Source organism: Alosa pseudoharengus, unplaced genomic scaffold (assembly GCF_046254945.1).
Source record: "Alosa pseudoharengus isolate Yale_2024_CS ecotype anadromous, Long Island Sound unplaced genomic scaffold, YU_APseudo_1.1 YU_APseudo_1.1_scf_8, whole genome shotgun sequence".
NCBI classification, from domain to species: domain Eukaryota; kingdom Metazoa; phylum Chordata; class Actinopteri; order Clupeiformes; family Clupeidae; genus Alosa; species Alosa pseudoharengus.
Window position 1 is genome coordinate 20,317,426 of NW_027468870.1, and position 25,681 is coordinate 20,343,106.

The 25,681-nt window shown below is 41.0% G+C and overlaps 4 protein-coding genes across 6 annotated transcripts; 2 read left to right on the forward strand and 2 right to left on the reverse strand.

Annotated features, from left to right (window-relative positions):
* Positions 1 to 296: 296 nt before the first annotated feature.
* Positions 297 to 4,574, forward strand: mrpl48 (mitochondrial ribosomal protein L48). 2 transcript variants are annotated; one of them, XM_076274682.1, is made up of 8 exons: positions 297 to 418; positions 647 to 699; positions 803 to 834; positions 1,033 to 1,121; positions 2,164 to 2,333; positions 2,544 to 2,646; positions 2,813 to 2,902; positions 4,390 to 4,574. In XM_076274682.1, the coding sequence occupies exons 1-8, from the start codon at positions 398 to 400 to the stop codon at positions 4,462 to 4,464; spliced, it is 633 nt and encodes a 210-aa protein (XP_076130797.1). In that variant the 5' UTR covers positions 297 to 397; the 3' UTR covers positions 4,465 to 4,574. The 2 variants fall into 2 exon arrangements, with proteins under 2 accessions (XP_076130797.1, XP_076130798.1); XM_076274683.1 differs by having other exon boundaries at positions 317 to 418; positions 624 to 699.
* A 3,878-nt stretch (positions 4,575 to 8,452) lies between these two features.
* On the forward strand, positions 8,453 to 11,288 carry dnajb13 (DnaJ heat shock protein family (Hsp40) member B13). Of its 2 annotated transcripts, XM_076273924.1 has the most exons (8): positions 8,453 to 8,523; positions 8,632 to 8,735; positions 8,979 to 9,140; positions 9,261 to 9,418; positions 9,673 to 9,786; positions 9,887 to 10,000; positions 10,821 to 10,897; positions 11,062 to 11,288. In XM_076273924.1, the coding sequence occupies exons 1-8, from the start codon at positions 8,456 to 8,458 to the stop codon at positions 11,213 to 11,215; spliced, it is 951 nt and encodes a 316-aa protein (XP_076130039.1). In that variant the 5' UTR covers positions 8,453 to 8,455; the 3' UTR covers positions 11,216 to 11,288. The 2 variants fall into 2 exon arrangements, with proteins under 2 accessions (XP_076130039.1, XP_076130038.1); XM_076273923.1 differs by lacking the exon at positions 8,979 to 9,140 and having other exon boundaries at positions 8,456 to 8,523.
* Positions 11,289 to 11,335: 47 nt separating this feature from the next.
* ucp2 (uncoupling protein 2) lies at positions 11,336 to 14,956 on the reverse strand. Its single transcript, XM_076273922.1, has 8 exons — positions 14,834 to 14,956; positions 14,527 to 14,681; positions 13,605 to 13,813; positions 12,962 to 13,178; positions 12,489 to 12,686; positions 12,176 to 12,277; positions 11,912 to 12,092; positions 11,336 to 11,685 (listed from the first exon to the last, which is right to left on the reverse strand). Exons 3-8 carry the CDS (start codon positions 13,728 to 13,730, stop codon positions 11,571 to 11,573), a joined length of 939 nt encoding a protein of 312 aa, XP_076130037.1. The 5' UTR covers positions 13,731 to 13,813; positions 14,527 to 14,681; positions 14,834 to 14,956; the 3' UTR covers positions 11,336 to 11,570.
* A 3,034-nt stretch (positions 14,957 to 17,990) lies between these two features.
* On the reverse strand, positions 17,991 to 21,174 carry LOC143111389 (dicarboxylate carrier UCP2-like). The gene is made up of 8 exons (XM_076273617.1): positions 20,999 to 21,174; positions 20,690 to 20,817; positions 20,106 to 20,310; positions 19,689 to 19,896; positions 19,332 to 19,529; positions 19,136 to 19,237; positions 18,857 to 19,037; positions 17,991 to 18,694 (listed from the first exon to the last, which is right to left on the reverse strand). Exons 3-8 carry the CDS (start codon positions 20,229 to 20,231, stop codon positions 18,580 to 18,582), a joined length of 930 nt encoding a protein of 309 aa, XP_076129732.1. The 5' UTR covers positions 20,232 to 20,310; positions 20,690 to 20,817; positions 20,999 to 21,174; the 3' UTR covers positions 17,991 to 18,579.
* Positions 21,175 to 25,681: the final 4,507 nt, after the last annotated feature.

Consider the following 25,681-nt stretch of genomic DNA (forward strand, 5'->3'; position numbering starts at 1 on the left):
GAATTGTGGATATTAGCCGATATAAGCCTGTTTTCACTGTGATCGTGCCATTATGAATATTTCTGACTAACAAAAATGTTGTAGAAGTGACAGCTCGACCAACATAATTTAATCAAACATAAAACCTGACGAATGGATTGGACAAAATTCAATATTCATCTTATTCAGATGGAGACATTCTATTTCTAATCTCACAGACGATGATACACGTTAAACAGACACAACTATCAGATCGAGCGGAACGTAAAAAATCCAGCTAGGAACTATTGTGAATTATTGTTTCCGCGAGCAACTAAAATAGACGAACAAAGTTACACAGGCAGAGGGCAATCGATGGAGCAAACCTGTATTCACTGTATGCACTGTTGAATTAATTTGGCGTGTTACTCGTGAGAAAATGAACCCAGTTTTAAGAAAGGTAAAGTCTTCAAATACACATCAATATTATGTCATCTTGTGTGTAAGCAAACATGTTGGGTATTGACAAAATGGAAAAAGGTCACATGTGCTGTGGCTAGCAAGTAAATTTGAGTTAACATGAATTTACTATGTGCTAGTCTGACACACAAATGACGTGCGGTCATGGCATTGGTAAAAACGAATTCAATACATCTCATTCTAAGGTTGAAGATGTGTACCATTGCAGGTTTCAGAAATACGACACATTGGGAGTCTGGACCATGCATTGTCATTATTCAGGTAACGTTAATGCTTTAACTTTCAGTGGACGCGGTCATCATGCAGGGACTTCAAACATGAAAACATAACGTTAACTCAGCTTTTCTGTTTTCATTACCTAAAGGTCCTCGGATTTCATGTTAAGGACGCTCTTTGGTAAGGAATTTTTGAGTACATCATGAATTCATCTTTACATGGCTCACCTTGTGCAACTGCATTTAGGATTGCTAGTGCAGCCCGTAGAAACTATAAACTACATTCAACAATGTTTGTAATAAACATTCAGTTATCATAAGAACAGACAGACAGTCCTGCACTTAATGAAGAGATAACGGGCTTCATGTGTTATATCAGGGGGCTGTTCTGTGACCAGTGAGAGATATTATAAATCCATGCCAACTCATGGTATAGGAAGATACAAGTACCTCCTCCCTAAAGAAGCGGTAAGCACCTGTTTTCATCATCTTTGTCTCAGTCTAACATGAAATGTGAAATGGTATATAATTAGGGCTGTCAATCGATTAAAAAAGTTAATCTAATTAATTACATACTCTGTGATTAATTAATCTAAATTAATCGCATATATAATTTTTGCTGTGAAAGTATTTTAAATATTTAAATTCAAATGAATCATTGAATAATCAGCATTAGTGACATTAAAGTTCAAAAACTCTTTTATTATTATTTTCACTGTTCAAATAATGGGCATAATAATCTATGATATGACCTAATATGCTGAGGAAATAAATTCAAAAGTGCTTCGGGAAGAAGTTTTTTTTTTCACACACAAGGCATTTCAGGCCACAGATATAACCTAGGGGACACAATGAAAATAAATTAACACTCCCCTCAATGTCAACACTTGCAGACATTGCAAAGGACTTTATTTTCAACACTTTATTTTTATCAACACCATCAGGCCGTTTTTTAAAAGTAAATGTTCCAATCAATGATCCAGGCAGCACGTTTTCTTCTCTCTCCTTCATTTTACAGTCTAATTTTTACTGACTAGAACAGCTCGGGGTCAAAGGTCATACGGAATCGATTAATCTGCACTAATTTTTTTAATCAGTTATTTTTTCTCAAATTAATTAATCGAAATTAATCAGTTATTTTGACAGCCCTATATATAATATATAATTCATTATTACTGACAGTTGGGGATTCGGACAACCATTTGATGTTCCTAAACTGGGGCATTTCTACCAGTTTCTCAAAGGAATCCAATGTAGCTGTCATACCATCATATAAGTAAATGTTTAACGGGACAACACATTGTTTTAGCATGTTAATGTGCATTGCATTTTATTTTTATTCAGTCTGTATGTTCAGTATAGTCTGTTCTGGCAGACATTTGAACAAAAAGGTTTTATTTGTTTAAAACTGTCTTTAGTTGGATGCCTTCATAGTATGTGATGTTGGACCAGTCTGGAGTCTGAAAATCGAATAATGTTTTTCCATTTGTATTTTTGCTGACTTGTCTAGCCTAAGAAGAAAAAAGACAAACTTCAAATGAAACAGATTAAAGCGGCAACCAGTACAGCGTACGGAATGCTTAATGTGTCAGTGTCCGGATATGATATGACTCTGGTGGAACACTACTCCCAGTACATCCATAATCTATGCAACCGCTTCAATGTCTCAGTAGATGAAAGGTAACATCTCTCCTCCGCCTCTCTAGGGTTTCTGTAGGTACCTTTTAATTGGCATTAATGTAATAAAAACTAATGACAAAGCTGATTTTTGCTAGTTTTAGTCCAATTGATTGTCATTAATTGTGAAGTATTTTTACTGGGGGCTGATGCATTGCCGTACAATCGTTCATCGCAGTATTCGTCACAATATGTTATCTTTTCACTTGAAAGCTATGCTTTACCAACCAAGACTACAGAGATGATGATCATGCAAGAGCAAGGCACCAAGATGTACGTGGATGCCATCCTGAAGACTCATGAAAGAGTTGTTCAGGTGACCTGCATCCTCTCTCGTCATCTCTTCCCATTTGCACCAGTTTCACAGAAAACAAAAGCACAAAACGCTCTTAAACATAAGGGTTGTGGTCACTGATATAAAGTAAAATGTATTTACTGAGTTGTGCTAACACACATTTTAAATATTTGTGTTTTGTTTGTAGATCAGTCAGTTGAATGCAGCGTTTTGTCCCATTTTCCTGGAAGTGCTCTTGAGAAACCAACCCGAGGGAGTCCAGCTTTCCGTGAAGGAGGTAAGATTAGCCACCCTCTGTCATAACACGTATTTGTCCAAAAGCTTTAAAAGATGCAGTCCACAATTCTGGCGAAAAGTTGTTGATCTTTGAGCTCAGCAGCTAATAAAATTGCTCCCTTGCCTTATGTGCTCATGAGGCAAAGTGCTGATTGCCTGGAATTATTTACTCGTCTGGTCAGTGTGACCTCAAAATTTGGTGAAAACCATAGAGTTTTAAATAGTTTTAAAATTATATCTAATTCTTTATTTATATAAATTAGTACATTACTTTAGAACCAGTGCAATGTCAAACACTGACACTGTTGTTTTTCATTGAGTTGCCCCATGCAATGCAATTGAAAAAGTAACTTCCAGTTATTCACCAATCAGATGATTGGCTCGGTATTCCTAGATCTGCTTTGCTATAGGAACACCTGAGCACTCAGAGCTAAGGGCTCTGTCGCTGACACATGTTAGATTCCATTGTTCTCAATACCACTCCGCACACCAGCATTGCACTTTGCCGCCGCCGCCATGGAAATTACAATTCAGTTATATTTTGTTGGCACCGCTCCGTAAAATCCATTGTTCATCCAGGGTTTGCTAGTTAAAGACTGATGTGCGTGGCAAGTGACCGTAAACTCATGTCGGCGCAAGTGTACACCGGGCTCTAGACATCTAGACGAGTGATTTGCTGAATTTTAAAGGTGCTCTAAGCGATGCTGGGTAACGTCACTTCTGTTGACTTTCAAACAAAATAGAGAGCTAGCTCGCTACTTCCTCCTCCTCTTTCCCGTGCTGCTCCCGTGAAATTGAAACACTCGTCTGTGATTTGCTGGAACAGTTTGTTATGTTTTTATGGGGCTAGGTTTGCCCAGGTTGTTTTTGTTGCCGTTTTTGGAGCCTGGGCTGTCAACAGAGATCGCGTTTTTTTACAGTGTATTCAGGACACAGACAGACAGCTAGCGGTTGTTTATAGGTGATGTTTAAGTCACATAAAATGTTTTAGCCTAAAAAATGTGTGGCATCGCTTAGAGCACCTTTAACAAGTGTTTTGGAGTAGAATTGCGGACCATTCCTTTAAATTTCCTTCCTGACATAAGATATAATACATTTACATGTATTCATTTAGTAAACGCTTTTATCCAAAGCGACTTACATATGGCAATTATATTACAAGGGCCATTCTCCCCAGAGCAAGTTTTCACATACAGTAGATCTCGGTTTCTCGAGGTCACCGAGCACTGTCGGTACGAAAAAAAACCTAAAACAATCCGTTTTACCTAGCTTGAGTTACAGCGCTACACTCTGGGGGCATGTCCGTGAGCTTCCATGTACAAGGATTGAACCCACAACTTTGTAGGCTGCCGCATGCTAGTCCAGTTCCTTAGCCACTACACTACCACTGCCCAACACTAATACATAGACCTGCATCTGAAACTTCATATCTCATATTTTCATATCTCATACATCTCTCTGTCTCTCCTTCTCCTTCTCTCAATATAGCATACCGAAGCAGACTACCTCACACGCTTCAAAGCTCGACCAGAACTTGAGGGACTGATTGCACAAATAAGTTAGACAAATGCTTGTATCTTACCTTTGTGTATTTTTGTCAAACTTACATACAAAATGTTTATATGTTGGTGTGTTTCAGGTAATAATTAAATACATTTTTATTTAAAACTAAACATGTGTTTTCATTCATTGTTTCATGCATCATGATTTATTACAGAGTTTACATGGACAAAGTAAGCCTGTGTTTTCATATGGAAAAGGTGATGCACTTATATAAAAAAAAGTTATTTCATTTCTTTGGTAGGCCTAGGACTTTTCCTTCATGTCATTGATTTTTATGGCCCTACGGTATAACAAAATGTTTCCGAATAGGCCACTGCAAAGATTCATAGAATTGACAGGTAATATGGTTGAGATGCATATAGATAGATAGATAGATAGATAGATACTTTATTGTAACCTGACTCTCGCCAGATGAATTTCGTTCTGCTTAGCTCCGCCTAGCTTCACTCACATCCATCTGGGACCTCTTCCATTGAGAGTGATTTCAGCACGAGATTGTATAATAGAGCCAATCAGTACGCAGGGCGGGAGTTTCATAGATGTGACATAGCGTAGAAGCGACTGTGAGACTGTTATCAGCGTCACGGGTTGGCTTCGATGTGAGTGGTTGAAGTAGCACGTCAATGGATGACGGACAAGTGGCTTATTCAATCATATGCAAGCATTTTTTGATTAGGCCCAGCCTTCTGAAGCAACACTCCAATGGATTGGTCCAATGGATGGATGAGTGGAGCTAGGCGGAACGAAATTCATCTGGCGAGAGTCAGGTTAACTTTATTGATCCCTAAGGGGAAATTCACAACGTGCACTTACAGCAGAAAAAGTAATATAAGTATATAAATATTAAAAAACACTGAACAATAAAGACAGTAGAAGATAAAAAAAATCCGTATGCATGGTAAGGTGCTCTGAGAGAGTGAGTGTCATGGTGCAAGTAAAAGTCCAACAGTGCAAGAATAAAGTCTAGAGACCAGCATTAAATAAATATGGCCATATAAGAGAATAATGTAGACAAAGTAATATAAAAAGCTATAGCAGTGCAAGAATAGATTGAAGTAATAGGTTTACAGCCATTGGTCAAGTATTAAGTAAGGCCACAATCCAGGCTGTGAGAGGGAGGTGTTGTGCAAATGTGCTAATCTAGCCTAGTATCTATCTAGTCTAGTAAACAGTGTAGCAGTAAAAACAGTAAGCCAGTTGACAGTCAGTACACAAACATGGAAAAAGGTGGAGAGGCAGACAGACTATGCAGAGAAGTCTATCTCTCCTTTTCCCTTTAGTGAAGCATTGAACATTTAGCCCTGGGGACAAATTACTTCCTCAGTCTGTCAGTTGTGTATGACGATGTCCAAGATGTTGATCAGTTTGTTCAGGATCCTTTTATCTGATATTGAAGTGATGCACTCCAGTTCAGCTCCCACGACAGAGCCAGCTTTCCTTAACAGCCTGGGGCGCGTTTCCCAAAACCATAGTCGCTAAGTAAGTTAGCAACTTTGTTGGTTGCAATGCAATTTGCCTTATTCACCCGGCGGCCAGAACGAGGCTAAAGGGTACACTTGCCATTACACCTAAGTCCAGCAGATGGTAGTGGTAATGCACTACGTTTGCAAACTGCCAAAACAATCTCACTGAAGAAGAACAGGCCAGTGAACCCTTCTTCTTTTTCGGTGAGTTTGCAAACGGAGTGCACCACCACCATCTGCTGGACCGAGGTGTAATGGCAAGTGTAACCTTTAGCCTCATTCTGCCCGCCAGGTGAATAAGGCGAATTTCCCATTGCCAACCAACTAAGTTGCTAACAAGCATACCACAGCATAGAAGAGGACGCTGGCAACAACAGACTGGTAAAACACCTGAGCTTGCTGCAGACATTGAAGGACCGCAGCCTCCTCAGGAAGTACAGAGCGGGCTTAGACCTGCGAAAATCCACCACCATCTCCTTGGTCTTCGCAGTGTCAAGTCCTCCACCAGGCTCCTGTACTCCTCCTCTTGCTCGTCCCTGATACACCCCACAATTGCAGTGATGTCAGAAAACTTCTGCATGTGGCATGACTCACTCAGTGTTGTAGCAGAAGTCAGACGTGTACAGGGTGAACAGGGGGAAGCCGTGGCCTACTGGTTAGTGCTTCGGACTTGTAACCAGAGGGTTGCCGGTTCGAACCCCAACCAGTAGGAACGGCTGAATTGCCATTGAGCAAGGCACCTAACCCCTCACTGCTCCCCGAGCACCGCTGTTGTAGCAGGTAGCTCACTGCGCCGGGATTAGTGTGTGCTTCACCTGTGTGTTCACTGTGTGCCGAGTGTGATTCACTAATTCACAGATTGGGATAAATGCAGAGACAAATTTCCCTCACGGGATCAAAAGTGTATATATACTTATACTTATACTAACAGGACTGGAGAGAGCACAGTCCCCTGTGGAGCTCCGGTGCTGCTGATCACAGTGTCACAGAGACAGTTCATCAGTCTGACGAACTGTGGCCGCTCGGTCAGGTAATCTGTAATCCAGGATCCATCCACAACACATATCATAAACCCTGTAAAAACAAAGCCAAATCCATTGTCAAGGATGCCATCCACCCAAACCATGGTCTTTTCAGTCTACTCCCGTCTGGCAGGTGATACAGGAGCCTGCGCTCCCACACCAGCAGGCTCAGGTACAGCTTCTTTCCAGAGGCTGTAACACTGCTGAACAAAACCTCACCTCCTCTCTAGCATTTGCACTTTAGCTGTTACTAGTTTACCTGCTTACTTTTTACTACTGCACTGTTTACCTGTTTACATTTACTCCTACACTGTTTCACCTATGACCTTGCACTGCTAACACCCCATACTATACATTATATATATTTATATAGTTATATAGAATGTCTATTTATACTCAACATATGTACTCTGTATACATATATATCTCTGTAGACATGAAATCTGGAAAAACTGTATTTATCCAACTATACACTGCATCTGAGGTGCGTCTTAGCGGGTGGCTGGAGACTGCTGGCTATAGAATGACTGATGGCGATATAAAGAATTATGATAATTTTCTTTTGGAATAAATCATCACTGTAATAGGTGTAAAAAGCAGATTTATAAGGAAACCTTTAATTTAGTTGGCCTACCTGTGCATTTGTATTTTATTTACTTACTTATTACAAAGCCCTGCAGTCATGCATGTGAGGGATCTTGTTGGTCAGACTCACTCAGTAGAAGCAAAGTCCTTTTAGGCAAGTCCCTCCACTCAGCGGCCATATACCAACGTTTTATGGGCACTCATCGGGCACAGTCTTTGGGTCGAACTGCGCGTGCGCAAGGCTTCACGACACCAATCTTGCTCCAGCGGCGAGATCACAACACATGATTGGCACGATGTCTTCACAACACACCATATGATTGGCTCAATGTATTCACATCACACCACATGATTGGCTCAATGTATTTACATGTCGACGTTTTGCCGAGGAAGGGGTGGGATATGTGTAGATTAGTATTTTTTGAGTGCTGTGTCTCCACATCAGAAAGTCTCTGGTAGAAGCTAGTCCTTGTTGGCATCATGATCAAACTGCACCCCCTGCTGCATTGCATTGGTATAATTAATCTTAAAATATTTCTGTTATTCTTGTAAATAATGACGTAAACTAGAAAAATTGCTTAAAATGCCAGATATTAAGAGTACTAATCACGACCTCTCTTGAATAATTGAAAAATGAAAACTCTTTTGAGGAACTCTAGGCCTACGAATCCTCTCAGCACTTGGAGCTGCGTATCCATAGTAACCAAACGCAGACCCAAACACGTTCAGTCTGATCATAGACTGTATAAAAAGGTTCTTCAGAATCGGGAGGGGTCAGATGAAGTGAAGGTAAACAGTAGGACCATACGAAATATTGCAAGTGTTACCGTTACAAATTATGTCGTAACGTAGTGCTATGTGATTCATTCATTAGCCCACAGCTGTTTGAATGAGTGAGCGCATTGTGTTTTTGTGACAGTTATGGGTCGGGATTACTATGCCGCCTTGGAAATCAACAGAAATGCAACAGATGCTGAAATCAAAAAAGCGTAAGAGATAGTAACGTTATGGTTTACTGTAGGCCTATAATTTTCCTCACTGAGTCTTCATCTATCGAGCTTTGCCAGTTTATGTTTACCTCTGGCTGTTCTGTCCAGGTATCGACGTCTTGCTTTGAAAAATCACCCCCAAACTAATGACCAGCCAGGCGCTTACGAAAAGTTCAATCTGCTTGCAGAGGCCTATGATGTTTTGAGTGATCGTAAGTTTTTCATCTTTCTTCAACGTTTTGTTCAACGTAGGGTATGGCTATCTCAATACCATGAATACTTGTACGTTTTGTGAAGTCCACTGATGTAGGTGTGGGCCTACATTAAAAAGGGAATAGAGAAACAGTCACTTTCTTTTTTTCATGATCAGAGTATCATTAGTCCTGATGAAGCCTTTTCATTCTTTGACAACATAAATTACATCTACTGCATGTTTTACATTTGTCTAATATCAGCTCAGAATAAAGCCACATATGATAAGTTTGGAGAAGAGGGTTTGAAAGGAGGCATTCCAGAGGAGGCCAGAGAAAATGGAGCTTGGACAGCGGGATACACCTATCCTGAAAATCCAGATAAAATATTCAGACAGTTCTTTGGGGGAGACAATCCTTTTGCTGGTAGGTTACTTGCCAAATTTAACCAAGTTGTATGCTATTTTAACCAGATCCAAAAACTTATTTCAGTCTTGTTTTTTGGATTTGATTGGCAACATGTCTAAATGGAATTGCATCCTCTAGATTTCCACACGAGGGAGGGGCATGAGGTTAACATTGGATTCGGTGGACTGCGAGGAAGAGGAGTAAAAAAGCAAGATCCACCCATTGAGCGAGATCTCCATTTGGCCTTAGAGGACCTCTTTTATGGATGCACCAAAAAGATCAAAATTTCTCGCAGGGTAAGTCAGAAGGCTTTCCCATCATCCTCAGCCCTACATGATCAAGGGATCTAGAATTTTCTTTAGTCTCAGGCCTCTGTATCAATGTAGCACATTGCCACTGACGTGAAATTATTTTCTATAATGAAATTGCATACTTGAGCTTGATATACAACCTTTAAAAGTTTAAATGTCTTTTCCATTTCCTCTAAAACTGTCCTTCATTATTTTAACATGTTCGATTGATTGATTGATTGATGTTCATTGTTTGGCAGGTTATGAATGAAGATGGACACACATCCAGCATCAGAGACAAGATTCTCACCATCAATGTCAAACCAGGATGGAATGAAGGGACCAGAATAACATTCCCAAATGAAGGAGATCAGGTAAAGTGGCATTCAGTGGCATTTCCCTGTTAATTAACTAGGCATGTATTCACTCTTATTATTATTATTGATAATTATTTAGGCTTTCTTTTTTTTGCAGGGCCCTAATAATATCCCAGCAGATATTGTGTTTATTGTGCGTCAGAAGAGCCATCCCCGGTTTACCCGTCAGAATGATGACTTGATTTACACCGCTCATATATCTCTGGAGAAGGTAAGACATTGCAACAGACTTCGGTATGGGTGACAGCCCAATCTCTCAGTATGTTTGTTGGGAATGTTCACTTTGAGCCCCTCTCAAGCACTGCCATTAAATAGGTCTAGAGCTGCTGGTGTTGGTATTGCTGGCCTGTAAAACTGTAGCACTACTGCCTCAAGTCTGGAATCTGTGGTAATTTTTATGCATAGAACTAAACGGGTGATGCTACTTCCTAATCGATTGATAAGGTACACCTTGCAGTTGCAAGCAGCAAGTTGGAAATAGAGGTAGTAGAGTAGTGCTTTATTTAGTCATTTGTTTAATTCCAGAAAATCCAATAAAAAGGTCAGTTTTTTCAGTAGGCACACAGGACTAAAATCCCTTAGGATGCTTAAATTGCAAGATGTAGGTTTATAAATAGCTAACAGAACTTTGTTCCATTGTGGTAATAAGTAAGCAGCTGTTTTAAGTGTAGGTATGTTTAAGTGATGTGGATCTGCTAAGACCAATGTCAGCTCAAATCCTATTTTTAGTGCTTGACCTGAAAGTTATCATGAAATCAGTTTCTACCTTTACAGGATAGGCCAAGCCTACCTGTAGTCACCTACAGTGATCTGATGTAAAAGTGCATTAGGCTAATACTTGGCACGGTTATGTACTGTCTACTGAACATACAACTAGGATGAGATGTGCTATATGTAATTAAACCTGCCTTGAATATAATAGTGGTTATGTTACAATAATCTGATGGAACATATAAAACAAGCATAGGTTTCGTTTAAGATATAAATGTCTATTTCTTTTATAACTACTGGCACATCCTCCACACTCCCAGGCTCTGACAGGTTTCTCTGTGGATGTTGAGACACTAGACAGCAGGCTTCTCAGTATTCCAATAAATGATATTGTGCAGTAAGTATTGCCGTCATCTTTCACAACTATGGCAGAAGTAAGCATTTCTTAGTTATTGTGAAAGAATTCCCCTGCCAAGTTAAATGTTGTCAATCTCAAAAAAAGATTTTGTTGCTGCTCACTGATGTCCAAAGGATGCTAATGAAGTGCGTGTTTGTCTTTAGTCCCACTTACAGTAAGGGGGTCCCAGGGGAAGGGATGCCACTAGCCAGCTGCACGGGCAAGAAAGGAAACCTCATCATCAAGTTTTCCCTTCACTTCCCCCAGAGGCTCTCCGCAGAGAAGAAACAGCTCATTAAGCAAGCTTTTCGTACCTGATCCTTCAAACCAAAAGCCCTATTCAGAATACACTAAAAAATAAGGCATATGCCATTCCTCCTTCCACCCCAACCTCTAATTCAATACACCTTAACACTAAAATAAAAATCCAAAAACGAATACATAAAACAGTATTTTATTTGAATTAAAACACTTAAGCTTTGTAAGACAAGAGGAAAAAGGACCAGCTTTCCATCTTCAGGGGTACCTTGAGTGAAACTAGTTTGAAAATCTGACTGCAAGCATAGATGTAAACAAGGGTTGGGGGCTTTTGGAACTAGACTAATATCAAAGAGAGGTAGATAAGCAAGAGTGACGCATGAGGAGCTTCAGGCACATGCGCACAGAATCCCATCTAGAGTGGAGAGGCCCGGTTGTTGCGGGCCATCATCATGGCACGCTTCAGCTGCTCGTATGTCACGAACATCACCACGTTCCACGAGCCCAGCCTCAGGAAAGAGGGCATGAACCTGGAGAAATGAGAATAGGATACAATTATCATTAGAAACATCTCCAGTGACCGTGGGAGGTAGACGTCCACACACTTTACCTTGATATCCCCCAACCCTTTGAGAAAGCACTTAAACTCCAATACAGCGGCTTTGTGGTCAGAGCCCATTTTGTACTTAGCATTAAGCGTGCAAGAAGGGGCTGAAGCAAAAATCCAGGTCTTATGGAAGCAATGTTGTGACCTACCCTTTGTAGAAAGCCATGGGCCCCTCTTTGAGCAACATGGAGAGAGCACAGTTCACAGCACCGCTGTACTGGCCGTGAGAAGAGTTCATGTATCTTGTCTTCACAACATCGACTGGCGAGGCGATCACCGTAGTGCAAAAGCCTGCACCGAAGGCCGATGTAAAGTGGCACGGTAGATCATCTGCAACAGAAGTGTCCCAACTGTAAATACTGAATATTTACTATGGAGAAGTGAAGCTAGTGAAGCGCAAGAAGAACAATTACCAGTCATGGGGGTTGATCTGAGAAGGGCATCCTTAATGAGGTCGTAAGTGACCAGCTCGGTGCAGTTCACTATGGCGTTGCGGGCGATGTTTGGGCCCATCCCTGCCAAAGACACACGCGGCACAGCCACATAGGAAGTTTTAATTAAAATGAAGCGGATATAAATATTTCCAATGCAAGCAAATTTGATTTGCATGCAGGTCATGCACATATTTCTGTAAATGCAGCGGCCATTGCAGAACCAAACTCTGCGCCTGAATGCATGCAAGGTGTAGACCAGACCAAGTGCGGTCTCCTTCACACCCTCCCTTACCTCTCCACAGCCCTCGGATGCCCTCCTCTCTGGCGATGGTCCTGTAGGCGTCCATGGTACCGTGGTATCGCTTGGCAGTGCCTCCACAGCTGACCTGTGCCTGAAAGCGCACCTTGACCACATCAGTCGGCTGCGCCACAGCCACGGCCATGGCACCAGTTGTGCAGCCTGCCAGAAGGCGGCTACCTATTCCAACGTCTACGGTTCAAAAAGAGGGAGAACAGTAAATTAACATAATTAAAAAAACCAAAACAGTCTTGTTTATTTTTTACAGACTTGCTGTTCATTATTAATTTAATTAACTGAAATGTTAACCAGACCAACAGGTCAAGAAACTCATTTTAAATGTACCCCTCCACATGTAGACCTACAGAGGTTATGGATTCGGTCTCAAGTGCTAATAAGGACTACCATTTCAAATTATGAACCATTACTACAAACTACGATTTAACATACGCCCAACACAAACTCACGCTCTGAGCCCTTGGTGTAAAACTGCTTGACCGAGTCGTAGAGGCCAATGCGGACTGAGGCAAAGCTCATCTGTCTCTGGAGGCCAGCCACCAGCCCGCTGTACAAGCTCCGGGCCCCCTCGGTGCGCACCATGGTGGTGATGGTGCCAAACACGCCTCGGTACTGCAGCCCCTTGGCCTGCCCAGCATGGCTGTGGCCTTGGGCTTCTCCCTGGATCTGCACAGAACAAAATGGGTTTGGAAAGGCTTTACAGATACTGGAATGGGTCAGGGGATGGGGAAGGAGGAGCCCGACTCCAGCCAAAAGGGTCCACGCAGCAAGCAAAGGTCCAAGGGCCCTGTGGAATCCAAGGGCTTAACCATCATCCCATGGGTCTGCTTAGGCTACAAGCGTGAAGAAATGGGAAGGAAAAAAAGGCAAGAGTTGGGAGAAATAAGAGTGTGTCAGTCAGCATGTGCCTGTAAACGTTCTAAAAGTAGTATTTTTAGGAAGTGGTAGTTTGTGGGCAAGTGAAAATGGTTTCCATATGACATTGTAGTACCTTAGGTCGCCACTAGGGAGTAGCAGGTATAAACCATATAGTACGTGTTTGGAAGACAAAAAGCAAAAAAGAAATATGGGCCGAGTCATGAAAGAACTCACCTGGAGCCGAACTTTGGCCGTGTCCAGTGGGAAAGTGAACAGGTCAGCTATGCAAGCTGCTGTTCCAGCGCCAACAAACTTCACAGCAGCAGTAGGAGGCACCTCAGCAGGGCGAAAACCAACCATTTTTCTGCTTCAGGCCAATTGGGGCTTTAAATGCGATGCTTTGATGTGTGGATGATGTGAACACAAGATAGGTGAACTCAAGTCTAGAGGAGAGGGCATCAAGAAATATTTATTGGGATTTCAATCGTATTAAACTTTATTTACATAAAATATATATTTAAAAAAAAAAATCAAATTTGCTTATTTATTTTGGAATACACATTTTCCCCCAAACAGGCCCCCACATTTCTCAGGCCACCAGTAATTGTTTCAACTGAACTTTACAAAGTCTATAATATAAATATTATATATATATATATATAAAACAGGAAGACCGATAATTACAGGAGAACATCATGTCCCACCACAAAAGTACAAGAGGGGTGAGGGGCGTCAGCACGTGTGGCCTGCACGCAAACATGTTTAGTTTGGGAACCTTAAACTCGTTCCCTCATTGGTGGATCTATTTTGTTGCTATGCTAATGTTCAGCGTACTGTACTGATGTGGCTTTACAAAGGAAGCGCTGTAGCCTACCAGTCAGTTCCGCGATGCTGAATCAGTTTGGCAACAAATGACAAAGGCTTTAGAGAACAATAGTCTGACCTGCCTCACCCCACGAATGATTAGTCATGATAAATTAAATGGATACATCCCTGTTTTAATTTTCCCGAGAAAACTACAATAGGCTACCATTGACCAATTGAGATAGCCTAAAAACGGACACAAACGGACACAAAACATAGGCTGTGTTAAGCTATAGGCCTACGGCAGTTCTCTTTTTTTCAAAGAGGAGTTTAATTCAACAAAACAACTTACCTCCACTCAAGTTACCCAAGATGGAAAAGGCAAAAATCAGGATTCTCTGAACGTATCCCGCTGGTTGAAATTACTTTCAACTATAATCACGTTGCCTTGATCTTCCATAGAAAATCGTTCCAAAAAAAGACAATACAAAAACATACTCCAGGAGTCTGAGAAAAAAACATGCAAACGGGTTATCAGACCACTTGGGAAATGAGAATCGATGTAAAACACCATGGTCGTGCCGAACAACAAACACAAACATCACGGATATTTTAACTTGACACCGTCGACTGATAAAAGAAAGAAAGAAAAAACTTACCGTGAAAGGTGTAAAGAAACGGTCAGGGGGAAAAACTATACTTTACAAGCAAGTTTATTTTGTCTCTCTTAAAGAAACTAAAAACAATTCTCAGCCGATGCCGCACGGTCGAACGCAGACAAAAGTGAGGAAGCGTCTGGATATTTATACCCTGACAAAAGCGTGACGTCACCTGAAAGCAGCTGCGCTAGCTGACAAGAAATGCTGAGTTGGACTGGATGCGCCTTATCGTCATGCCTTAACTCTAAAGTTTTATTAGAGTGTCCCAAACTAGTCTGGACTGTCTTTTGTACATTTTAAGTATTGCATACAGAAACAATTACATCCCAAGTTGACGTACTTCAGCATTGGTTATTGCCTGCATCCTATTTTCTGGGAGATGTTCAGTCTGGCATGCATGAGGCAGTCTCTTTGGTGTTAAAGTAATAAAATTCTAAAATCAATATGATGCAGTAGTTATGGGTGTGCAGACAGGGGTGGATTACTGAACGGGCCTACCGGGCCCAGGCCCAGAATTTCAAAGAGCCCTGAAGCCCAAGCCTCTGCATGAAGTCGCTAGGGCCTATGTTCTCCACCCCTGATATCTGAATAGGGCCCCTCTGTCAAATAACACTGGTTATGTTATGTGATATGTCTTAATAGGGCCCCTCAATCATATACCATGGGTTATGTTATTCACCCCTAATATCTGAATAGGGCACCTCAGTCAAATAACACAGGTCACACTATTTGTGATAATCATGCTTTGTAATTGCCATCTTTTTTCACAGAAGATAAGATGCCTTAAATCTGTTGATGGTTATGGTTCCACAAAACTCACCAGAAGTTAAAATCATTAAAATCATTAAACTTTCTGAAGTGGGCAGGGGGACCCTTTTCATGTCTGCGAACAGGAGCCCAGTGTCTCATAACCCATCCATGTGTGCAGATATAGCATAAGGTTATCCCTGTCCGGACTACTTGATGTCTCTCTAGTTTATCAAACCACTTTTTAGAACACTCTGCCGGACACACATCTTTGACCAATAAACTTTTTTTTTTACAACACTCTGCCAGGTACATATGCACAAGGGGCATACCTGAGAAATTTCAATCTCTTAAATGTCAAATGTCCGCCAGGACCCCTCTCCATCAGTCTCACCCTGTATCATTCAACCTACACACACACACACACACACATACACACACGCTCTAACACAGACATTTGAATTCTTTATTTGAATCCACCAATCAAATTTCTTACAGAAAGGATTCAAATATTCCCAGAGATGATACAGTTTCGACACTTAAAGGTGTCACACACACACACACACACTAGCTTACTGGCCATTTGGCAGCCGGTGAAGCAGTGGATGCAGTACCTTTGCTCTCATTGCTCTCATTGCTCTCTCTCCTACCACTCCCCATCTTTCTCTCTCCCACCACTCCCCATCTTTCTCTCTCTCTCGCTCTCTCTTTCTCTCCCACCACTCCCCTTCTCCCAGCCAGTCAGCATCCTCTTAGGTGCACACCCACTGCTCTACCAACACCGGGCTCTCAAAAATGCAGTTTTTGCCTTTGTTTAATAGAGATCGTTGCAATACCATTTCAGTTCATTCCCTTGCCAATAAATATGTAGCTAGCCAAAAGTTAAAAAGGTAGTTACACAGTTTTTCCATCTACACTTAGAAAAAAAAGTAAAATGTTAATTGAAAAATACTTTAACAGTGAATAACAAAAGTGTCTTCCCATGGTCATTGCATGACAACCAACCAATTCCAAACGAATCCTTTGTCTGTCTTTACTTACTCTTTGCAGTCTTTCTTTTTTCGTTTCCTTAAACTGACACCATTTCAGCACAAAGGGCCATTAAGGTCTTCAAGGGCTGGGTGGTGTATGGAATCATTTAGAGGGGGAATATATATGAAGCAATGTATAGTTCTGCTGAGTCACAGTGATGTTCGAGTCTCAGATCCGCAAATGAAATCCACATGTCAGCCATTTGCGGAGACTTCCCTCTAATAGCCAAGGTGTTTATGGTTAAGTTGTAGAACACAGAAACACCCACAGAACATTTTGTTTTCATGTCAGTATAAGTATGTTTATGGGAAATTGATCAACACTATCATAAGTCAAAGAAGCATGTTCTATGCCAATCGTTCCCAAAGTGGGGGTTGCGTGACAGCATTTAAAAAAAAAAATGTGAAATCGATTTGAAATAGCGTATTTTAGATATAATTGTATTTTACATTTTACTTTTGATTTACTTTGCCCCTTTGTGTGTGTGCACTGTTGTGCGCAACGTTTGCATACTTCTACCTCCGTTATTTTGGGGGTCAGTTTGGGAACTGTAGGTACTCTATCTACTCTGTTCTATGCAAGCCCAAATCTAGTTCTGTATGTTTACTTTCAGTGAGGGGCTTAGGAGCAAGAGTCACTGGCATTGATTAAGACATAATAGTTTCTATCCTGAGCTAGTGAGAAAAGAGGTCTCTGGTTATAAAATGCACTTATTTATTCAACCAGCTCTATAATCCAACATAAGCAGCAAGTACAATCAAGGCATTCATTTATTTATTCAGTATGTTTGTCCACTGATAATCATGTTTGATTTTGGTGTGTCCAGCCTGGACTAATGTAGGTCTAAAGTACATTTTTACATATTGTTTTATCTACACCTTTCCACGTACGTTATACATGGTACACTGACTTGTATTTCACAATATGCAAAGAAATGTAGCCTCTCTCTACACTTATAGCAAGCGTTCTTTATAGCTGTTTAAAATGCATGACACGATTCAATTTACTGGTGAAGTGATGTTTGTAATAGGTTTGCAAGGGAAACTAGAAAGTACCAAGTCTATGCTACTAAATAGGTCTTATAGGCCTCCAATTTATAGTCAACCCAAGGAGCTCATTATTACAGCTAAATATGGCTTCAGGGCTCCAATCTCAAGTGGAAAGATGGTGTCAACATGAAACTGGTTAGGTGAAAGGTGAAAAGTTATGTAGCCTACTTTTGAATAATGACATTTTTCCATCATGTTTATGTATGTAAGGGTAATGTAAACTCAACGTTTCTCAATGATTCACCATTGTATTATAAACCATATTTTTATTCAACCTTCCATACATGAATGATTAAAAAACAAACAAATAGTAAACGAAAGCTTAGCAGGAACTTGCTTGCTACAGAGTTGTGCAAATATGCTGTACATTTTTATACAAATATTAGAAGCTGTAAACCCTAAATAATGGACCCAACTTAAGCTACATTGTGCAGTTGATTTCAATATTACATTACAGAGATATGCTGTTGTAACACAGCAACTTGTTTGTGTAAACACATTCTTCACATTATATGCATCAGGTCTAGTGGTGATATGTGGTTAAATCCCCTTGTACTTCCATTTTCCCACACTTCCCTGACCATAAGTTCGTAACCTTTACTGACACTTGTCATCTTTCACATGCTAAATTGACAAGGAACCACCACAGGTTTGGCCACATATATCAGAGCTTCACCGTTGCAGGTATCAGGGCATGTGCTCTGCCGTGGTTTTGATATTGTTATGATATCTTTAGTGCCTTTTGAAAAATGCCCCTTTGCAGTCCTCTCAGGCAGACATGTAGGCTACCATCATCATTTCTACCTTCTTTCCTCTACATGGACGTCGTCATGACGATCCAGCTCAATCATAGTGAATTTGGCCAAATGCATCGCGCATTGCCCTCAAAACAGAACATCAAATTGGCGACTCAGAACGTCAAATCGGTGACTCCCAAGATTGCTGAGCTCTCATCATGCCTCGTTTGATTTGCTCATAGGACACAAACATCACAATATTCCAGGATCCCAGTCGTAAGAAAGAGGGCATGAACCTGAGAGACAACAAAAGAAAAGCCTCAGTAACATTATTACAAACAAATGAGTGAAGCATGACGCAAATACCAAAGCATAAAACCATCAGCTTGTGTACACCATTATTCCAGACATAGGCCTATTGTAGTTACTTCAAGTGACAGAAAGCTCAGTCTACACACCCTTTGTAGAAGGCTGTGGGTCCCTCTTTGGTCAGCATTGTATAGGCACAATTAATGGCGCTGCTGTACTGGCCAGATGTAGAGTTCATGAACCGTGTCTTAACCACATCCACAGGTGACGCTACGATTGTGGTGCAGAAACCAGCACCAAAGGCAGCCGTGAAGTGGCAAGGAAGGTTATCTGTGGGGAGAGCACATGCATCAGTACCGGTATCTACTGCAAGAACCCAATAGTGAGAAAAATCTATAATTCAACGTCACCAGGGAAAGTAAAATTACCTGTCATGAGGTCGTGCTTGAGAATGAGCTCTTTGATGATGTCATATGTGACCAGCTCAGCACAGTTCACAATGGCATTGCGAGTGATGTTGGGCAGACAGCCTGGAATGCAAACAATGAGATGAACATTATTTATTCCTGTAGAGTGTTTGAATCACCGTATGCATGTCTCTGAATGTGGATTGGAGGTAATGACCTTTCCAAAGTCCTCTCACTCCCTCTTCACGGGCGATGGTTCTGTAGGCGTCCATGGTGCCGTTGTATCTCTTGCCACCGTCGGTCAAGCGTGCCTGTGCCTGAAATCGGACCTTCACCACGTCCGTGGGCTGGGCGAACGCAACGGCCATGGCACCAGTTGTACAGCCAGCCATCAAACGGGCAACAATACTGGCATCTAGAAGGAGGCAGGGAAATATATAATATATATATATATTGGAGAGAATGTGAACCAGATTATTAAACTATTTTGTAACTAGTCTATTGTCATCTTTTCATGTTGCTATTGCCATTCACCACAAATGCAAAGCAATTCCAACCAGTGACGTCCACTTACTTTCCGAACCCCTTGTGTAAAACTGCTTCATGGAGTCGTAGAGGCCGATGCGGACCGAGGCGAAGCTCATCTGTCTCTGGAGGCCAGCCACCAAGCCGTTGTACAGGCTCCGGGCCCCCTCCGTGCGCACCATGGTGGTGATGGTGCCATACACGCCTCGGTACTTCACCGTCACAACTCCCTCCGCCGCTAGTGCCTCTCCCTGGATCTGAAATATACAGAATAGCCAAGCACTCAGCATATTCAAAGCAATTCTTGTAGCTTTGTAGGTCTACCTTTGTCTCTCAAACACAAGAAATTAAGAGATTATTATCAGCATGAATCCATTCATATCTATGATTATCAGTGTATCAACTTGGTAATTCATACTCATTTTCAAAGTGTAGGAAATTCCACCTAAATGAAATGCCCACTCACCTGAAGTCGGACTTTAGCCGTGTCCAGAGGAAATGTTACTAGGTCAGCAATGCAGGCTGCCGTTCCGGCACCAAAGAACTTCACCGTGGCTGTTGGAGCCAGGTCAGTGCGCTTCAGTCCAACCATGGTTGTCTATCACACAGGTGCTGCTTAGGATGGAAGTACAACGGGATCTTCCTCACAAAGCCAAGTTTGACTTCCTGTACTGGAGTAAACAGAGAAAAACAGTTGTTGAAAGGTGATGAGGTAAAACAATAATTTTTAAATAATAAAATCAAATTCAAATGTATTGGTCACATACAATTATACAAAATATATGCTGTGAAATGCTTTGACTCCATGACTGTGCAATGTGTGTATAAATAAGGAAATAAATAGAAAAGAAGAGAAGAATAAAGAAATGTCTAAAGTGCATGAGATCTGTCCCACATGCTTGTGCTCCAGCTACAGTCCTCATTCAGAATAATAATTCCCATTATAACTTTTGATTAATCATCACCATTATTATTATTATTATCTGCAATATTATGTGCACTGAATTCTTCACAGCCAATGACTGATAAGTGAGGTGTAAATCTGCGCACCTGTTAAATTGGATGGAGTGACAGTCAGGTCTCTTGCGCAGTGTAAACCTTTTCTTCAAATCGTTTGACAGCTGAAGCTTTGTGCATGGAATTGTGTGGGAGTAATATCCAATGCAGAATTCCAATACCTAGGTGTGGGCAATAAAAAAATATAAGTCGTAGGCAGCCTACTATCCCCTCTGAATTGATCTTTTCATATCGTCTTTTTTTCGTCATATCAACATTCAGAATCACTAGAGTCCTCCATGAGCAACTACATAACCGTATAATATACATAATTTACTTATAATAACAAATCTCCACTTTTACCTGAAAATGCTTAGGCTATATTTGTTTTTTCTTGATAATCCGTTTGTATCGTCAGCAGTAATCCTGTGCAGTATATTCCTTATGTATAGTGAGCTTCAGGGCGTTCCGATAAGTGTTTGAATGATGTTGAACAAGTTCTGAATTTATATGCCCGTGCTCTGCGTCAGTCAAGTTGCATACAAGTCACGAACCGAGTCTATGTTTAACCGCGGGGTCTGTCAAGCTGTTTACTGCAGGGGCGCCGGAACGAGCCCCCCCCCCCCCCAAGAAAAAAGTCGCCTGCGCTGTGTTTGTTTCTTGCGCAAACAAAATGTGTGCGTTCGTAATAGCCTGCGTAATTCTGCTTCATAAAGTTGAACAAACACATGCGGTCATTTTACAGATAAATATAAATAGCCTATGCAGTTTATGGGGTAGGCCAACTTGGAGTGAACTTACACATGAGAGATTCTTTCTCTGGGCTACTCGTAGCTGAGCAGAGTTGAGTGCAACGCGTCAGTAATCACATTACAGATCCTACAGTGTGCGAGCAAAGATATTCAGAATTCAGGGAGGGCGACAAGAATATTGGCAAAAAAAACAAAACTCATCGGAGAAGGCTATTACCTTACTATTGAGCGGAAAACAGTGCACAACTAACTAGCTAATGACTAGTCTGATCATCTGATGTCAATCACACCACAAATTGATTCCAAAAAAATATCAGGGTGTTACAAGCTAGGACTGCCACTGTTTTCAGTGTGAAGAAGAGCATCTAGTAGACTATTAATGACAGAAAGAACGCAACTCGCAAGCTCACTTCACTCAAAGCAGTTCAATGTTTTGCAAGTTGTGTGCATGTCACCATTCAACTTTTATGAAGGAGTGTGTGCGAGCTGGGCAACAACACTTCCATAAAGCAATTCGAACTTGCACAATTTTTAAAAGAACTAGGAAGTGCCGTGTTCATTAACTTTTGAAGGGAGATTAGCTATCTGTAAGAAATGCCTGGTAGGCCTACAGCGCAACTTGGTTTGGACTTGATGCTACCTAATTAATAGTAATTAATTAAATAATAATAAAAAAGGGGATGATATATATAATGTCCATAGAAAAATTTCAACACAGTAACGCAAAAGTAGCCTAATGTAAGTTGTTAATCCTCAGAGAGAGTAAAGTAATGCAATAAACACCGAGTAGCCACCTGCAGGCCCAATGGCTAGACTTCAGATATAGACCACATACGCATTTGCCAGGGGTTCAGCCCCGCATGTAATTTCAAAAGTGGACAAAGTCTATGCTATTTGAAATTAAACAAAACATACCCTATTTGAGTGCGGTTCATGACGCTGCTTAGACGCAGCAGGTCTCTTTCAAAATCTCCTGTTACAATTGCAGCTGCTTCCGATTATGTTGAATATTTAGAAAGTACCTTACATGACGGCATTTGTGAGCTTCTGGTAGTAACTTACTAATTAACTAAAGCAAGACTTGAGTGATATCACACAAGGCGCACAGACGTGAATTAAATGAAATAGGTTAACATGCTATATTTTTACATTGCAATACCCACCCAACAAACCCAGAGACGGCTTAGTAGATGTTTCGGATAGATGACAGCACCTTGTAACCGATTAATAGCCCAATTCTCAGTTGTGCAATAAAAGCAGTAGGCTATCATCATAGCAGTATTATCATATTATTGATAATCGTTCACATTTTACTACGCTAATGACAACCACTGGTTTGTTTTTCTTCTCAAAATGGGAAAAAGTTTCTGTCCCATCATATCTTTGATGGAGAGCCCCTGGATTTGTATAACCATATAAGATAGTTGGCTTTCAAATAACCCTGCCATAATTGTATAATGACAGTTAAGCAGTAATGGAGGAGAAGACTGTTTTCTGGAAAACAAAATGTACAAAATGTACAAAAAACAAAGACTTCCACCCTCAAAACCAAGCAGGTGCTTGTGGGAAGACGCCTGGGAACGCCACTATGTTAGCCAATCCATACATGGTGCTTCAGTGGGTGTGTGCCTGTGTCCAATGCTTGGCTTGTGCAGCCCATCAAGGCCCTCTGCAGGCTGTGCACATCTGGCTAAGGAACAAAAACACATTAGGCTATAGGAGCATAGCAACTAGGGCTGGGCGATAAAACGATATGTATCGCAATAGACATGTAATCGATATCAATAAAAAATACGTTCGATAGAACATTCGATAATTAAAACACACACCGCCTTACGTTGTCCATAAATAAATAGGCTAAATATCTTGCATTGTATGTGCAACTCTACCAGAGTAGGCGATAGAAGTAGGCCTACCTCAACTCAGACTCTCAATGAGTCCTTGCCCCGTCCTCTCTCTCCCTCTCAACAGGCGCATCCCTCCTCATGCACATGTAGGCTAATCCAAACATTCACAATCGTGCAAGACGACTGGCTAAATTATTAAATCCGGTTAGCATCATTAGCACGTTGCACGAATTTGTTCAAAACTGTTGCATTCAAATTGACTGCTAAGTTCTAATCATTTCAATCCCGATGCAAATGGAAAAGTATTTTCCAAGACTCAAACGGGCCCAAGGAGAAAAAGTATTCATTTGAAACTTAAACACACGTGGGGAAACTGAACAGTCTAACCAGTAGACTACTTTGTTTACAATATTTTCAGGCTTCAACCAGTGCTGCTTTTCATTCAGACTTATGTGCACATTTATTTAGTGTTTTTCGTGATTGTGTTGCTATTTCTTTTCCCTGTTTGCTTTGATTGATAACTGAGGTGATTAAAATCACAGGAAGGTTAAGTTTAAAATAAAAGTGTTTAAATTAAACTTTTTTTCCCTTCTGGTCCTTATCTGAAATAGATTTTTTTTTTAAATCAATAATTATCGATATCGACCGATATGAAATACTTATATCGTGATACAGTTTTCAGCCATATCGCCCAGCCCTAATAGCAATGGGCCTCTGGCTCCATACATCATGTCTGGTCTTGTGTGTGTGTGTGCATGCGTGCTTGTGTGCATGTGCTTTTTTGGGGTTACTGTTTAGAGGGAAGGATATCAGAGCCCTCAGAAGTCCTGAGTAACCAGGACTTTCCATGTGACCCCACCCCCCAGGGTTCAAAACAAGTATCTCCAAGTTATCAACTGCTCACCGCTTACTTGTTATTGACTGTACTTACTGGTATATTGATGACTTCACAGAGGGGGAATGACAAGGGGGTTTTCCTGGAAGGGGGAAAGTAAACTGCAGAGAAGAGAGCAAACCCACCAATCATATTGAGTGACATGGAAAAATAGCCTAGGCTTAGTGACATTCCGCTTACTGGTTTGTTTACATGAGAATTGACAGCTATCTGAACTAAAACTGAATAAAAATGTTTGGCTCCACTTGCAATATTTTTTTACTAAGACAGATAACATTAGTCTCAAACATTGAAAGGTGTTGGAACTATTAAGACTAGTGTGTTGACAGTCTCAATGTACAGGTCTCTCAATAGGTTTGACCTTTTCCTTTAAACCTTCAAAGTTACATAAGGGCTATCACTATTTTCATCGAAAATTCCACATTCCAAAGTCGACATTCCACGTTCCAAAGTCTCTTACAATAAACCTTCAAAACAATCAGTACATGTTTAAATAGAAACCCTTTCGTCACTTCAACACTTTTGCATTGTCTTATGCACTCCTGGGGCATGGTGGCATAACGCAAGCAAGTGTTGAGAACCTCTGCTGAATGCTGAGCTCGCCAGCTGTCTTACTACTGGCCCGAACCGGTTTCTTCGACACATCCTGTGACATTTAAGTTCTTCACTTCAGTAAACAACTACTCCACCCCTCCCCTGCCCTTCCTCCTGCTGTTCCCAACCCAGGACCCTCCTCTTCCCAAACTTGAAACTGGATCCAGGTATGGCAGTCTGACGTATGTGCACTTCTGACTTGGGCAGCGCGGTCACTAAATGACGCCTACTTATGAATAAATAATAGCCTTGTAAACTTATCTATAAATAATCAAACAGAACAGCATGTCCAGGTTAGTGGAGCAAAACAAGTCCAGATCCTCAATTAGGCCAAATACTGATTTATGTGCTTACTGTGTGTATTGCTATACACTGTACTGAACTTGTCATTTGTCCTGTTACTGTATGTTGTCCATGGTAGCAAATTAGTTTCCCGTTTAATAAAGTTAATCCATCCATCCATCAATCCAACTGATGACTAAGTATAAATCTATGGCAGGCTTGTGCAAAATTCCAGAATTGAATTGAAACTGGCTCTTAAATTCCAATTTAAGAATTTTACTTGCATTTTAATTGAGGTAGCAAACAGGAAGCAGAATTGCAATTCGAATTGTGCACAACCCTGGTCTATAGTGTGTACTTATAGTGAAAGCTATACAATAGTTTGCACACACACACACAGAGAGACAATGTAAATATAAACTAATTTAGTGTGTTTGAGTGAGGCTCAGAGTTTCTATGAGATGTCTGTATAATCTTACAGCATTATGCTCTGCACCAATGTATAAGTGACTAACTTTGTTAAAAATGAAACATATAGTCATGTCTGCACAGACATGGGCAGCATTCACATGCTTGAGTGCATGAGTTGGAGAAACAGACCTCTGTTTCTACTGCAAATATGTGCAACTTGTTCATACATGAACAATGTTAAAGTCAAAACAACTTTGTATCAAAT

Bases quoted from the DNA above. Each gene is read 5' to 3' on its own strand.
- mrpl48 (XM_076274682.1), top strand. From the start codon at position 398: ATGAACCCAGTTTTAAGAAAG. The intron at 700-802 runs GTAACGTTAATG...CATTACCTAAAG, and splicing joins CATGCATTGTCATTATTCAG to GTCCTCGGATTTCATGTTAA. The intron at 2,647-2,812 runs GTGACCTGCATC...TTTTGTTTGTAG, and splicing joins CTCATGAAAGAGTTGTTCAG to ATCAGTCAGTTGAATGCAGC.
- dnajb13 (XM_076273924.1), top strand. From the start codon at position 8,456: ATGGGTCGGGATTACTATGCCGCCTTGGAAATCAACAGAAATGCAACA. The intron at 8,736-8,978 runs GTAAGTTTTTCA...GTCTAATATCAG, and splicing joins CTATGATGTTTTGAGTGATC to CTCAGAATAAAGCCACATAT. The intron at 9,787-9,886 runs GTAAAGTGGCAT...TTTTTTTTGCAG, and splicing joins TCCCAAATGAAGGAGATCAG to GGCCCTAATAATATCCCAGC.
- ucp2 (XM_076273922.1), bottom strand. From the start codon at position 13,730: ATGGTTGGTTTTCGCCCTGCTGAGGTGCCTCCTACTGCTGCTGTGAAG. The intron at 12,687-12,961 runs GTGAGTTTGTGT...TTTGAACCGTAG, and splicing joins TTACACCAAGGGCTCAGAGC to ACGTTGGAATAGGTAGCCGC. The intron at 11,686-11,911 runs GTAGGTCACAAC...TCATTTCTCCAG, and splicing joins CCCATGGCTTTCTACAAAGG to GTTCATGCCCTCTTTCCTGA.
- LOC143111389 (XM_076273617.1), bottom strand. From the start codon at position 20,231: ATGGTTGGACTGAAGCGCACTGACCTGGCTCCAACAGCCACGGTGAAG. The intron at 19,897-20,105 runs GTGAGTGGGCAT...TGTATATTTCAG, and splicing joins CGGCTAAAGTCCGACTTCAG to ATCCAGGGAGAGGCACTAGC. The intron at 19,530-19,688 runs GTAAGTGGACGT...GCCTCCTTCTAG, and splicing joins TTACACAAGGGGTTCGGAAA to ATGCCAGTATTGTTGCCCGT.